This window comes from Caretta caretta, chromosome 5 (genome assembly GCF_965140235.1).
Source record: "Caretta caretta isolate rCarCar2 chromosome 5, rCarCar1.hap1, whole genome shotgun sequence".
Classification (NCBI taxonomy): domain Eukaryota; kingdom Metazoa; phylum Chordata; order Testudines; family Cheloniidae; genus Caretta; species Caretta caretta.
The window spans coordinates 30668534-30683191 of NC_134210.1; the positions used below are offsets into that span (position 1 = coordinate 30668534).

Below are 14658 nucleotides of genomic sequence, written 5' to 3' on the forward strand. Positions count from 1 at the left end.
CCACTCCTAGGATATAGACTCCTGCATGACCCCACTAGATACATCCTTCCAGTTTGACAGTGAATCATTGAAAACTAGACTTTGTCAGCAAGTGTCATGGGTGGATTATCTCTTGAATTTCAGAAAATACCTTCTTATTTTAATTTTAAAACGTTCCACTTTTTAACTTCATTTCATGCATATAATTTCATTTCTGTATGATGAGAGAGACAAATAGGAATTCCTGATTTTTACTTTCATTGAGACTGATGTTCTTTTTGTACCTCAATCCTAGCTTCTGTAATTTTTTTTATCCTTTTCATGCTGAATAAAACAGCCATCTTTTGAATCTCTCCTGCTGTGCAAGTCTCTAATCATGTTTTTATTCACTGCTTCTCACTGGACTTTTTTTCTGCTGTATCTGGTTGGAAATGAGCTGACCAAACTGTATGTAGCATTGAAGGTTAGGATGACCCATTGTGGAATTTGTTGCTCTTGTTGTTTTCTCCCCCTCTGCCCCCCAAATGGTCTCTGCTGCCTTCTCAGTGTATCTTATGGTCTTATTTTCTGATTATCGCTGCATGTTGAGAGATGTCACTCAGTGAACTGCCCATGACAGCAGCTCTATCTCTTTCCTGGAAGGTTTCAACTATTTTTTAGGAGGATCCATACTGACTTCCTGTAACTCTAAAACAAAAAATAGTCTTCACAGTTCTTGGTACATGATGAATATTTCTGTATGTTAAACTGGACATGAGTGAGTAATGCAGAGCTCTAGTCATTGCTCTAGTCATTAGTTCCAGTCATTGCTTGTATTTCATCTCAGCAAATCAAGATAATACTTGAATGTAACCAAGCTCTTATCAAAAATGAGTTTTTCATGAAACTAAAGATTCCATTTAAAATGTAATCAGCAGTTATGTCAAAATCATCATAGCTCCCAGCTGTGGAAAAATTAATCTACTCAACCATTGTTTTCTCTGCCCTTTTGGTTTCTATATAAAATGTATTAAATGAAATGGCTGTTTCTATTGGAACAATCCCAGTGACTGCCTCTTTAAAAGATTATATCTAAATCTTTAAATTATATTTACCAAGTTACTAAAATCTATATACACAACAAAAAACCAACTCCAGTAGAATTGATTTGTTTTCCTATACCTCCATAAATTCTTATCTGTCTTAACAGGTGAAAAACCATTTGAATGTCCAAATTGCCATGAACGTTTTGCTAGAAATAGCACACTCAAATGTCATTTGACAGCCTGTCAATCCGGTGCTGGAGCTAAAAAGGGAAGAAAGAAGCTGTATGAATGTCAGGTATGTAATGGAAGCAACAGGAGGAGAGAGTCTTGGTGGGAGGGAGGGGAAATTTAAAAAACTGTTGGATGCCAAGTAATTTTATTTTTAAAATTACTAAAATTGTTTAGTTTAGCGAAGTAAGAAACGGTAGGCATTGTTTCTCTTACTGCCAACAGAAGGGTGTGGCTCCCACTGTTTAAGTCACAGGAGTTTTTACATACCTTAGTGGATACCATTCATAAGACCAAGACAAGCCATCACAGTTATTAACCATGGATCTTTTATTATTAAAGAAAGGAAAAGAAAACGTTAAATAACTCACATGACCGAACACAACTGATTAACTGGTTACTTCCATTACAATATCTACGGTATGTCTCTCTGTAGAGACCTTTTAACAAAGATTATGTCCTTGAGAGTGAACCACTTCTGGGGGGTGCTTTTTCTCTTGGTAAGTTAAGACCCATGTATATTGTTTCGCAGAACTATTTTAAATGCATTAGTGATATCATTAAATAGGCAAAAGAATTTTATTTCAGTGCTTGCAGACTTTTTGATTATTAATAAATAACCAGCCTGTTTATAGTTGGTAAAGTAAGCAATCTTAACTACATCCTAGGAAATAAAAAAAAGTATTTAAATCAGTTACTTAGAATAAGCCATTTAAGGAGTTGTTTGAAAACAAGCCAGTTATGAATGTTAAGGATCCTAAATCTAATTGAATCCCCTGTTTCATCTCCTATTCAGGAATACATGGTATAAACAAAAAGAAAAGGAGTACTTGTGGCACCTTAGAGACTAACCAATTTATTTGAGCATGAGCTTTCGTGAGCTACAGCTCACTTCATCGGTATGCATACCAATGAAGTGAGCTGTAGCTCACGAAAGCTCATGCTCAAATTGGTTAGTCTCTAAGGTGCCACAAGTACTCCTTTTCTTTTTGCGAATACAGACTAACACGGCTGTTACTCTGAAACATGGTATAAACATTTGATTAATGTGAGAAACTGCTAGCATTTTAAGTTACAACAGCATTTCAGTATTCCAACAAAATCATCATACGAGTTTTAAATTAAATCCTTTGACAGTTTATTAGTTAACTTCCTCTCACCAATCCACACTGAATTCTAGGGGAGCTTTTCCTTGGGTTGGTTTCATCTTTACTCCTGAGGGCATTCTGAGCCAAAAAATTAAAAATTCTCACAATATTTTAAAATTCTGAAAATTTTATTTGTCAAATAAATGTGGAGGCTCCAGCATAGAATTGGGGAGCATAGGCCACTGGCTGCACAGAGATGGGAATCACCCTGCATCACCCCGCAGGACACCCACTCAGTGGTGAGGTTGCACCCAGCCCTGACGCAGCGCAAGGACTGGGCCTGCCCCAGAAACACCCCCGTGTCCTGCCCTTCTGCACCAGGTGCACTAGGTGTGGGGCAGGCAGGCTCAGCAAGGCAGGATCCAAATGTGGAGGGGCTTAGTTTGGAGAGATCCAGGTGTGGGTTGAGAGGGTTCTGTGTGTGGCAATCTAGGTGCAGGCAGCTCAGTGTTATGGGAGAAATCTAGATTCACAGGAGCTTGTTAAGAGGTTCTGGTTGCAATGGTAATGGAACTCTGCAGGGGGGTCCTGGTGAAGGTGGTTTGGGCTCATCAAGGTGGGTCTGGGTGTGAGGGGGATGGAGTTTAGCAGGGGGGTCTGGGGTGGTGGGCTCAGTGGGCGGAGGTCCAGATCCAGGAGAAGTGGGGCTCAGTGGGGTGGAGATCCAGGTACAGCTGGTTGGGACTTGGTGGGGTGGGGATCTGGGTTCAGGTGCAGGAGAGTGGGACTCATCAGGGGGGCTTCTAAGTGCGGGGGGTTGAGGCTCCGCAGGAGGGTCTGGGTGGATGGGGGAGCAGCTCCCTGTAACAGGGATCCTGCAGCTGAGGAGCAGTGGGTGCAGGAAGCAGGCAGGGGGAGTTTGCAGAACTTCCTGCTGCTGGGGGAGGAATTTGAGGGTGGGTCTGACCCGGCCCTAGACACCATGCAGGGGAAGAGGAAGCCCTGTCCTCCCCAGCCCTGCTGGGAATAGTAGGTGAGCCCGGCACAGAGTAGGAGCTAGCAGCTGGTTCTTCCCCAGTCCTGGTCCCTGCCCCACAGTGATTTATCTCTCTGCCGGCTGCACATGGAACATACTGCTGGGGAGGATCGCATGACTGCTCTTGTGGCTTTCCCAACAGAAAGTCATTTTTCTGCGGAGAAGCAAAGAAATCTGTGGGGGACATAAATTCTGAGCATACGCAGTGGCGCAGAATTCCCCCAGGAGTACATCTTGAATCTTCTCTGTTTTTCTTATTTGTGGGTGGCAGCTTCCTTGTGGAGTACACTGCTGTGCTTGAGTAGGGTAACTGGTGGGATGTGAGGGCTGCTCACTTCCGAGTGTTTGGAGCACTTTGGAGTGCTCTTTCTATTTCTACAAAATTATAGTAGAAAAATCCTCTTTTGGACTTGTTTAAATTCAAGATTGGTTGCTGTCACCCTTTGATTGTCTTGATGCCTTCATTAATGGCTTAGGTGACACATTCAGCTCCTGAATATGCAATGTTTCTTTAATTGCCTTTGTTCTTCTTGTGGTGGAAAAGAGTCAGGTAACTTTTTTTTTATTTTAGTTTTGTCTTTTCAGTCAGTCCATTTTCGCAGAGATTATTTCAACTTTTTTTAAGAGTTAGCCTGGAAATGAAATTCTATTTTCGAAATGTCCAAACACTCCTGTTCTTTGTATACGAGTTTTTAGTCCTCAAAACAGATTTTAAAATTAAATAACTTTTAGAATATCTTGAACTTGAGTTTTGACCCTATCTAACAAGTTTTGGAATGATTATTTTCTTTTCTTGCATTAGGTAAGGGTTTGTTTGTGCACTGCTATAAATTAGTTCCCTAATAATGTAAACATTCTATACTTAAATGGTTTCTTATATTAGCAATTAATTTAGCATCAAATAACCTTGCTGTATTTCTATATAAAACATCTTACTCTTCTACTCCTGGTGGAATTCTGTGCCAAAAAATTAAAAATTCTGCACACAATATTTTAAAATTCTGCATATTTTATTTGTCAAAATAACACAATATAATCACACCAATTTCAATTACTTTTGGTCATTTATTTCAAAATACCTGTCAGTAAGTATGTCTGTAACAATGCAGACAATAAAAAAGATTCAAAAAATGTTTTTTTGACAAATAGATTCCTTACTAGGCATATTAATACAGAACTCTGAGTAATAATTTATTTAAACTACAATACAGAATGATATTTCCCACACCCTTCAGAAGTAGTGCAAAGTCTTGGGGGAGTCAGGGTAATGGAAGGGTAACGGAGAGAAGTAAATTGCTGGGAAGGAGCCTGGGTGTGAACTTGGAGAGCTGTTCGGTATGTGTGGGAAAAGTATGGAACAAGTTTTTTTTGGGGGGGTGGGGTGGAGAGAGATTGTTAGGGAGCTTCCCCCATGCAGACCCTGGCTGACCTCTAGCCTCTCCCATTCAGTCAGGCACATCTGCCCCCATCACCATGTGTCTCTGTGCCCTCACCCAGTCACTCCACTGTCCCTATGTAGCTCTTCCACACCTCCCCCTGTGTCTCTGCATCTCCCTCCCCCTGTGGTCCTGTGCCTCCACTCCCATTCAGCTGCTGCCCGAATCTGTCCTCCCCCACTAACCCTTATGAGCCCCTGTCTGACCACACCCAGCACCCCACAACCCCTGTCTCCTGACCTGACCTGACAAGCGCTGCAAAGGCAGCTCTCTCTCTCTCTCTCCCCTCGCTGGCGGGTAGCTGCAACTTTGTTCTATCCCCACAGCACCCTCTGGTGGGCAGGGTAGCTGCAACTTTGTTCTATCCCCACAGCAACCTCTGGTGGGCAAAAGGCAGAACTGCAAAAGTTATTTTCTGGGCGCTGCTGCTGTTCTTGAACCACATTGCCCTCGGCTGGGCAAAAGGCGGAACTGCAGCAACATTTTGGCAGAAGTTTTTTTCTGCGCAAAAAATTGGAAATCTGCAGGGCTCATTAAATGTGCGTGCGCAGTGGTGCAGATTTCCCCCAGGGGTACTATTCATATAACAATGATATCAGGTAGTTACTGTATGAAAACTTTCATTTAAATACAAAATATTTGTAATCTGGAAAAAAGATGCTTATGCCATCTTAAGAAACAAGGAAGGCTTTCATCTTTTAAGTGGAATGATGAGTTGGAAGTATTCAGTATTTTCTATAAAACGCTTCCTACTATACATGTTCTCCAGGTTTAAAGAGTGGAGACTTTAGTGTGTTTACAAAATAAATCAGTTTCAGTAAGGCAGTTTCTTGAATACCTTGTGTGAGTTTAAACGCAGGTTTTTCTTTGAAAAGAGGGGTGAGGAGAGCTGGTATAGGCTCACTTTACAACCTAGATTTGTGGGTCTTATAACACTCCTTACATTCCTTTTTACAATTCGGTTTCTTCCTAAAAGTGTGTTTGAGGTTTGTGTGCTTGATGTTTGCTTGTCCTTGAGAGACAGAAGCAGAAATCCTCTGGAATTTCTTTGATTAGGTTTAACATTTGGTAATATGCCTAGCTAAATGTATGTATTTGTTGTATTTCCAAGCATCCTGGCTATAACATTCTAGTAGCTATAGCTTAATGTTCGGTACATGTACAAACCAACTTTGTAACAACTTAATAAAAATAAGTTTTATAATAATTTTATTAATATTTTTGCATCAATATTGAGTTCTCACCCCCCCAGTCTGAAAACGGTCACTTGGTTCGTGAGTTGACTGAGCTCAGAAGGTGGGGAAGGAAATGGGAGAGGGATAGCATATCTCAAAGAAGTACTTCAAGTAAAATGGATACAGGTGTCATGATATTCAGACAAGAAATGTCTAGATCCATAATAGTGTCATTTTAAAATGAGAGTACTAATAAGGAGCTTTGTAAAGATGTATTAATCATCACAGCTCTCACGAGAGGTAGGCTAAGCATTATCCTTTTACTGAAGAAGAGGCAGAGAGATCAAGGCCCTGATCCATCGAACCAGGCCCTCTCCACTTAAGCACATGCGTCACTAAGTACTTGTAGAGTCCTGTTAAACTCATGAAATATTGCTGAACTTTTGTTGCTGTCCTTCCTGTTTTGCTGCTGTCCTCTTTAAACATACAGTTTACTGATTCATTGTCTACTGAGTCTTACCCATGTCACATAAACTTACAATAACCGCATATGCTATGTATGCAGCATAGGTAAAAATGCTGTTAGATATGCTCAAGGGTCTTAGCTACCCATCTATATTACATATGGAAAAAAACACGATAAAGCACTCAAAAGTTAGGAAATGCCAGAATTAAGGTTGCCCATGCTATCTTAATGGGCCCCATATGCATATGCATTATGATGATCACATAATTTTTCCACAGGATCCCTGCCTCATTCAGTGCATAAAATGATTGTTGCTCACTTAACGAGCAGCTATTCAATATTTAGTCTTCTCATTATCAGTGTTTGATACTAGGCCTTATTTACTGCACACTATTCAAATAAACTGCTCTGAATATGAAATTAATACATTTCTTCATGGGGTTTTCTATGGCGTTCACCACTGCAGTATCTGAGTGCTTCCCAAACGTAAATCTATTTTACAGCACCCATGTTAGGTGTGGGGGTTGTATTATCCCTATTTTACAGATGGGGAGCTGAGGAAAAGAAATTAAGGCCAAAAATATGATATCCATTAATTTTGGGTGCCCAATTTAAGACTACTAGGACCTCACTTTTCAGAGTATTTAGTGTTACACAGCATTTTAAATGTTCAAAGCACAGCTCCCACTGACTTCATCTGCAGCTCTGTGTGCTCAGCACTTCTGCAATCCATCTCCAGGATATCAAGCTGGGCACCCAGAAAGTGAGGAACACAGCGACCGCTCATGACTAGTCTGGTTTAAGTGACTTGCCCAGCATTTCATAGGAATGCTGGTGTAGTCAGGGTTAGGATCCAGTTCACAAAGGCAACATTAGACTAGCTTAGACCATCTTTTCTTTTACCTCAACCCCTGACTCATTCAGTATACACCTTCCAACTTCTATAACAGATAAGCTAGAGAGGTCCTACACACAACATTCTCCTGTACTATATGACCCTGATTCATCCCCAGACCAAGTCCATCCGTGGCACTAAATGAGGTTGGGGTCCTGTTGTGAAAATAGTGTGGGATGTAATTAAAGGCCATGTCATAATACATTTGAACACAGGAGCTGAATGAAGGTTGCTTGTGCAACCTTAACTCTGGCATGTCCTGACTTTTGAGTGCTTGACCTTTTTTTTGATAAATTGTGTCGCTAATTGCTTGGCCACTCTTTAGTTTGTTATGAAATCTATTCAAGAGCCCAAATAACCAATATCAGTCAGGTTTATTGGTAATAGCCAATAAGAGGCTAGTACAGGGAAAAGTTTCAGTACGATACCAGTCTCCAGGAAGCTATCTTGTGCAGCATTGTTCTATTCATCTTACATAGGAGGTGTGCTCCCAGAGTTACACCCCTAAAGCCGTCTTTTTATACCCTACATGGTGACAAGTAAAAGGTACTGTGTACATCAGTGATGGGAAACCTGTGCCCCGCGGGCCGCATGCAGCCCATCAGGGTAAGCTGCTTGCAGGCCGCGAGACATTTTGCTGACGTTGACCGTCTGCAGGCACGGCCCCCTGCAGCTTCCAGTGGCCACGGTTCGCTGTTCCCAGCCATTGGGAGCTGTGGGAAGCGGCCAGCTGCAGGGACGTGCTGGCTGCCGCTTCCTGCAGCTCCCATTGGCTGGGAATGGCAAACCGCGGCCACTGGGAGCTGCAGGGGGCCGTGCCTGCAGATGGTCAAATGTCAGCAAAATGTCTCGTGGCTCGCAATCATCTTAACCTGATGGGCCGCAGGTTGCCCGCCACTGGTGTACAACATCGGAAATGAGCTTTAACCTATCAACTTTCAACCATGATTTTTCTGATACTGTGGTCTACCTCTTTGTTCTGAACATAGGCATTCCCAGTACCAAGGGGCATGATGGCACCTCCTAAGTTTGTACTAGGGTAGAACAATCGCATGTCTTGTCTCTTCCATTGGGGCATTCCAGTAGTGGCCTGTGAGAATAACTGCCTGCTTGTTACTCTGGTAAAATAATCATATGTCCTCCTCCTGACAACTTGCCTATCTACTTAAGCCAAAGCTTACTTCAGCTAATGCAAGGTGTTATGGGATAATTTAGGGTATATAATTGTTATAAAATCTGTGCTTAATGTTATTTGTGCTTAATGAATGTTAATTTTATATATATTAGTGCAGATATCATACACATTCATAATACGATATATAGATGTATGCTAACCAGCATATATTATTGGTCAACACTTTACAATGTTCTTTTAGTGTAGTTTTTGTGTATATTTTCCTGTCTTGTAAACTAACTGGAAAAAAAACAAAAAATCCACTATATAGCATCAGTTGACACTCCAATGATTCATCAGCAGAGTTGAAACCTTTAGATCTACTGCACAGACCTCTGCCTCTTGAACAAATGGAATAACTGATACCAGTAATAGGTTGTCATCCTCTTCTATAGACCAGCACTAGATAGGGATGGGACGCTTTGCCAGTGTGTTTCACAGATATTTGCTGATAGCAGAGGAATGGTGAGACTCAAGAATCTCCTGTCCCATTCTCTGCCTACCTAGTCGCAGTCTCTACCTCTCGGGTTTCTGCTCCTGGTTTACTTGCCGAGCCAGTCCCAGTTGAGAGGGTAGAGCGTGCTCAGATGCCCTGGTGATGGTGCATGTGCAGTCTGGTCAGTTTTAGCAGCTGTGAGAGGCTTTAGTGTGCTGAGTGAGGATAGAATCTTCTTCGATTTTTAGCTGTTAAAATGAAGCCTCTGCTGACCATTGGTGAATGGTGACTTTTTTTCACAGTCTTACAACTTGACCAAATTTGGGCAGATTTACATGAGGATGACAAAAGCCACATCCTTGACACACAGGCCACCCCCTGCCAAATTTCAAGTCCCTGCTACAAAGCGTGGGGGTGATAGAACTTCTCAAAGGAAAGGTCATTAGAATTTTTAAACCTGGGCAAAACAACATACTTTTCCGTTGCTGCATTCTTGGAAACAGCTGAACCAATTTGGCTGAAATTTTCCAAAAAAGTCAACCAGCAACAGCTACCCGGCATGGAAAATTTTAGCCCAAATGGTTAAAGTTTGGCAAAGTTATGAGCAACTGAAAACAGGATCTTATGATGCAAAGTCTTGGGCAACCTTAATAATGCTGCCAGCCCTGCCTGTAATAGAAAAAGTGCAACATGCTCACTCTGTGTGGTAACTTTCACACATAACATGTGTACGTATCATTTCTTCATGCAGTATTATAAAACAGATAGCCAGAGCTCTAACATAAGATCTTTGAAGGGGGAGGTGGAATTCAATATAAGAATTGTACATTTTTGTTAAACTGAGGAACATTAAAAACACAGTACCAATCCATAAATGCCACGGTTGTCTGCATCTTTATGTATATGCACAAGGCCAGAATTAGAGAGGCACTGTCAACTTGAAATATAATCACTTAAAAAAAATTCAGGTACTAGACCTAACTCTGAGTTCTGCCAATTTTTTTTTTTGTTATTTAACAAACTGGATTTTTTTGGCTGATGTCCATGTAACTTGTTCAGTCGTAATAGCAAGAAACTACATGGTAAGCGTTTGTAAGCTTGATCCAGAATATACAATGTACTTTGCTTTATCAGATTTTTATTGACATTATTTAACATATTACATCTTGTTGTTTCAGGTATGTAATAGTGTATTTAACAGCTGGGATCAATTTAAAGATCACTTAGTAATACACACAGGCGACAAACCCAACCATTGCACCTTATGTGATTTGTGGTTTATGCAAGGCAGTGAACTGAGAAGGCATCTCAAAGACATTCATAACATTTCAGAACGAATAGTGACAGAGGAGGTTCTTCCAGTGGAAGCTGTGGAAACTGAACCAGTGACATCAATGACTATTATAGAACAAGTGGAGCAAGTCCATGTTCTACCAGTAATTCAGGTACAAGTGGATCCAGCACAAGTAACTATGGAACAGGTGCATCCGGATCTGATTCAAGATAATCAAGTGAAAGGTGCACAGATGGACGATCTACAAGAACAGGTACAGATTAGTTATGTAGAAGTGGAACACATTCAGACTGAACAGGGTGCTGATGTACATATGGAGGAGCTACGTGTTGAACATGTAAATCAGATACAAATGGAAGAGGTACAGGCGGAACTTATAGATGGAACAGATCTAGAACAAGTGGAGTCTGAAAACGTTAATCAGGGAGGGCTAGAAGAGAGTGAAGCTGGTGAAATAGGTGATGTGGAGACAGTTAAAGAAGATCATGAACAAGCTGAAGATTTAAAAACTCAACAAATGGTGGACACACAAGATGAGCAAGTGGATGATTAAGACAAATGACTGTACTGAGCAGGTTTAGGGATGAAATACCAAATTATTTTTGTTAATTTCTACATTGATTTTTATACCAACAGTGGTCTGCTCTCCAGCATCGCTGTCCTTAGGAAACCAGACAGGTGGACCAAATTTAGGATATTTCATATACAATTAAAATCATCCTATTGTACTTTTAAAAGAACTTTTCCCCGTTCGTGTAATGCCTTGGAGCAAAAACTATCCCAGAGGTCAGCAGCTTTATGAGAAGTGTAATAGTTGGTTGAATAGACTGTGTCATTATTAAACCATGCCCCTATGTGTGCAGTTGTCACTGAGAGACTCCTCACCCCCCCCCCTTTTTACAAGCCCTTGATATATACTGGCAGAGGAAGAGGGATGGGTGTGTTTGTGTGTGTGAGAGAGAGAGAGAGAGAGAGAGAGAGCGAGATGGTAAAATGCTAGAATATGGGGATTCTAATGTACGCGTGGATATTTGAGGACGGTTGATTGACCCACTTGGAAAAGACACAGATGTTTGTCATCCAGCAGCAGTTCCTTAAAATAGCAGCAATTCTCAATATACTTTTTCCTAATCTGAACAGCCTTCTTTCAGCCTAGTTTGAAAATGTCAGACCGATGGCGACAAGTGCTGTCACTAAAGTTCTTGGAGTGCAAAAAGTCTTGTGCCTTTTCAGAATTGACTAAATTTCCACAAAGCTCCTAGAAAATTTAAGAAGCTAGTGCAGTAAAAGGCAATGTAGATAATGCTATAGTGCTTTATATTTTTGCTTGTAACTGTCAGCTACCAACTCTTGCTTTAAAATTTAGATGCAGGGTAGAATGGAGCAAATTACACATTGTGACAATTGTTGAAAGGGCCACTTACAATAGGAAAAAATTAGCTGAATCCACGGTAAATGAAGCGGCTGAAAGATTGTACCGTCTTACCACTTTGTATTAAAAATGAATGCATTCAAAAACAGAGGAAATGTGTGTATGATATATCAGGTTCCTGTTTTGAAATGAAATTTTCTCTGAGACTTGACATAAAGATCTTTGTGCTAAAAAGATTTAAAGCCATAGGTATGAGTGCTAAACTGTGGATTTAAAAGTAGGAGTGTAAATATTTTAATCAGTATTATTGAACAATAAAACAATACCAACCACGAGCAAAATGTGACATTACTTGCTTCAGTCACTATATTAGGAAACAAGTGTTTTAGTTTGAGTACTTGTACCATACAATGTACACAGCAGGTAACAGTGCAATTCAGTTTAGCTCCAATGTAAAACATTCCCTCTCTTTGCAATAAATAACTGTTGGCTAGACTGTGATCTTGGTAATGACAATGGAGTTAGTGCAGATCCACTTTGACAGAGTAACCCATAATGTTGGCCTGACTTTTCAAAGGTGATGGATACTTTCAGTTACCAATGCCTTTAGTGAGATTTGGCACTTCTGAAAATCAGACCACTTTTTCTCATAACTGAAAATGAAAACTTATACAGATGATTTCTCACAGAATTCTAGCAGTCCTGCAGACCCCAGACCTATCTTGTTCATTTTCCTGAAAGTGCAGAATTATTCCCTGTAGTATGGCTCTCAAGTGCTTTATCTAGTCTCAGTCTAAATGCTTGCTATCTGCCACCATTTCCCTTGAGCAACTGTTCCACAGTAAACATGGATAGATGTAAGGTTCTGAAACATAACTTGAGACAACATATAGTGGGTGTGCTCTTTCTATGTATGCTGCTTTACACCCATAACATTTTAATTGTCTCTCTTTTTTTAAAAACAAAATAATCAGTGAGGTTGTGTAGATTTAACTGAGGGCAGAACTTGGCTTATTGCGCTTCACAAAAGAGTAGAAACAGGAGTCAAACAAGTGTTAATCTCCAATTTAGGGTTTCTGTCAAATCACTGCAACCAGCTTCTATTAATTTTTAACTGAAAGTATGTCATTGATTTTCTAATGTAAATATTAGGAATATTAAATCTTAGAAACATTAAATAGGTAAGCAGTTAAGAAGATAACTTCTGAAGATTGTTTTGTCAGGATTTGTTAAAACACACAGGTGCAGGAGCTTTTAAAATTGTTTTCTAGTAACCACCTGAAGAAAAAAGAACCACAGTAAAGAGACACAAATGAATATTTATAATGACGGCCTAAATGTTGATTTGTTTTGTAGATATTTATGTGCTAGTGCCCATGATCATGTAAAAATGGCAAATGTTCTACATGATCAGCATGTGCAATCTAAGGAGTCTCCTACTACTGCTAACAAGAATTGTTTGTTTTTAATTAATGACTACAGTAGAGAAGTGTGAAATGAAACTAAAATGAATTCAGGTCAATTGTTGATCCAGTGTAGATTCAAAAGGTGTACAGTATCCAGCAGTGAATTTTGGGGAAAGAGCCTATATAGGTAAGAGTTGTGGGGAGGGGTTTGTCATACACAGAAAGTAACACGAAGTCCAGAGGTAAATTCTGCATGAGAGAGAGTAGTGTGTATCTACCTGTAGCAGGCATCTTATGAACACCCACCAGCAGCAGATAGTTTACTAATTTACAGAAACCAAAGGCTGGTCTTGTCATTTTTACACATCTGACAAAATAATACCAGGGCTGCTATCTCTTCCCCAGATCATATGATGCCACCTACCTGCAGTAACTCCCCACTTAACATCCTCTCGCTTAATGTTGTTTCGATCTTACATCTCTGCTCAATTACAGAACATGCTCCATTTAAAGTTGTGCAATGCTTCGCTGTAACGTCGTTTGGCTGCCTGCTTTGTCTACAGCTAGCAGCCCCCCATCACCTCCTCCTGCCCGCGGCAATCAGCTGGCTTGCGGTGTTCAGGAGGGAGGGGGGAAGGAGCGAGGACTTGGTGCGCATGCTCTCCCTCCCTCCCCTGCCTCTTGAATGCCACAAACCAGCTGATTGCTGTGGGCAGGAGAGGGAGGGGGGAGACTGCAGTCCGAGTACTCACTCCTCCCTCCTGCCCCCTGAATGCCGCAAGCCAGCTGATGAGTAAAGGGGGGGGGGAAAGGTGGGTTAAGGGTGGGGGTTTGGGGGAAGGGATGGAGTGGGCAGGCCAAGGGTTGAGCCCCCCCACCCTGGTGCTTGCAGAGTAGGGGAAGCTGTGCAACGTGCTTCTCCTAGCTTACAGCACCTTCAGCCTCCTTGCCTGCCTCATCTCCAGTGCCAGTGGGCTGTGCCTATGTGGGGTAAGGGGGGGCACCTCCCAACTGTAGTACTGTACTGTATGGCAAAAAAAAATTTCCCTGGAACCTAACCCCCCCCATTTACATTCATTTTTATGGGGAAATTGGAGTCGCTTAACATTGTTTCACTTAAAGTCTCATTTTTTAGGAACATAACTACAACATTAAGTGAGTTACTATATGCTCTTCACTCACTCCTGCTCTCTAGACACACATTGCTCTCATTCCTGTTTATCCCCCAGCATATGTTCTTTGCTAATCAACATGGTCCTCCACAGGGTAGGGAGCAGACCTCCAGTGGGACACCCTGAAATACCTGATTCAGTGGTGGTGAAGCAGTTCTCTAGCACTAGAAGCAAGAATCAGAGGGGGAAGAAGAAAGGGACTGGTTTGGATGGGGAAAATTTGAGTGTATAAATGTACAGAACAAAGGGTACTCCTACTTACATTTTTTCATAATATAAGGAAGATGCATGAAATAAATGCAGCTAATATTCAAATTAAGAAAAGGAAACACACTTATGTAATGCATAACTAGTATGGGGAACGCATTGTCACTAGAGTTGCGTTAAAGAACCTAGTAGAATTCATTCGACGTTAATTTGAAAATAACAGACCACAGTCATATTAGGCTAAAACTAAAATTAAGGATATAAAATCT

General features: G+C 41.0%; 1 protein-coding gene across 4 annotated transcripts in view; it reads left to right on the forward strand.

Moving 5' to 3' along the window:
- Positions 1-11945, forward strand: part of ZNF131 (zinc finger protein 131) — a 41772-nt gene extending 29827 nt beyond the window's left edge. For all 4 annotated transcript variants that reach the window (XM_048851682.2, XM_048851681.2, XM_048851683.2 and 1 more), the window contains 2 exons: positions 1169-1299; positions 10117-11945. In XM_048851682.2, the coding sequence (XP_048707639.2) occupies positions 1169-1299; positions 10117-10785 (800 nt within the window). In that variant the 3' untranslated portion in view covers positions 10786-11945. The remainder of the gene's footprint in view (positions 1-1168; positions 1300-10116) is intronic.
- Positions 11946-14658: the final 2713 nt, after the last annotated feature.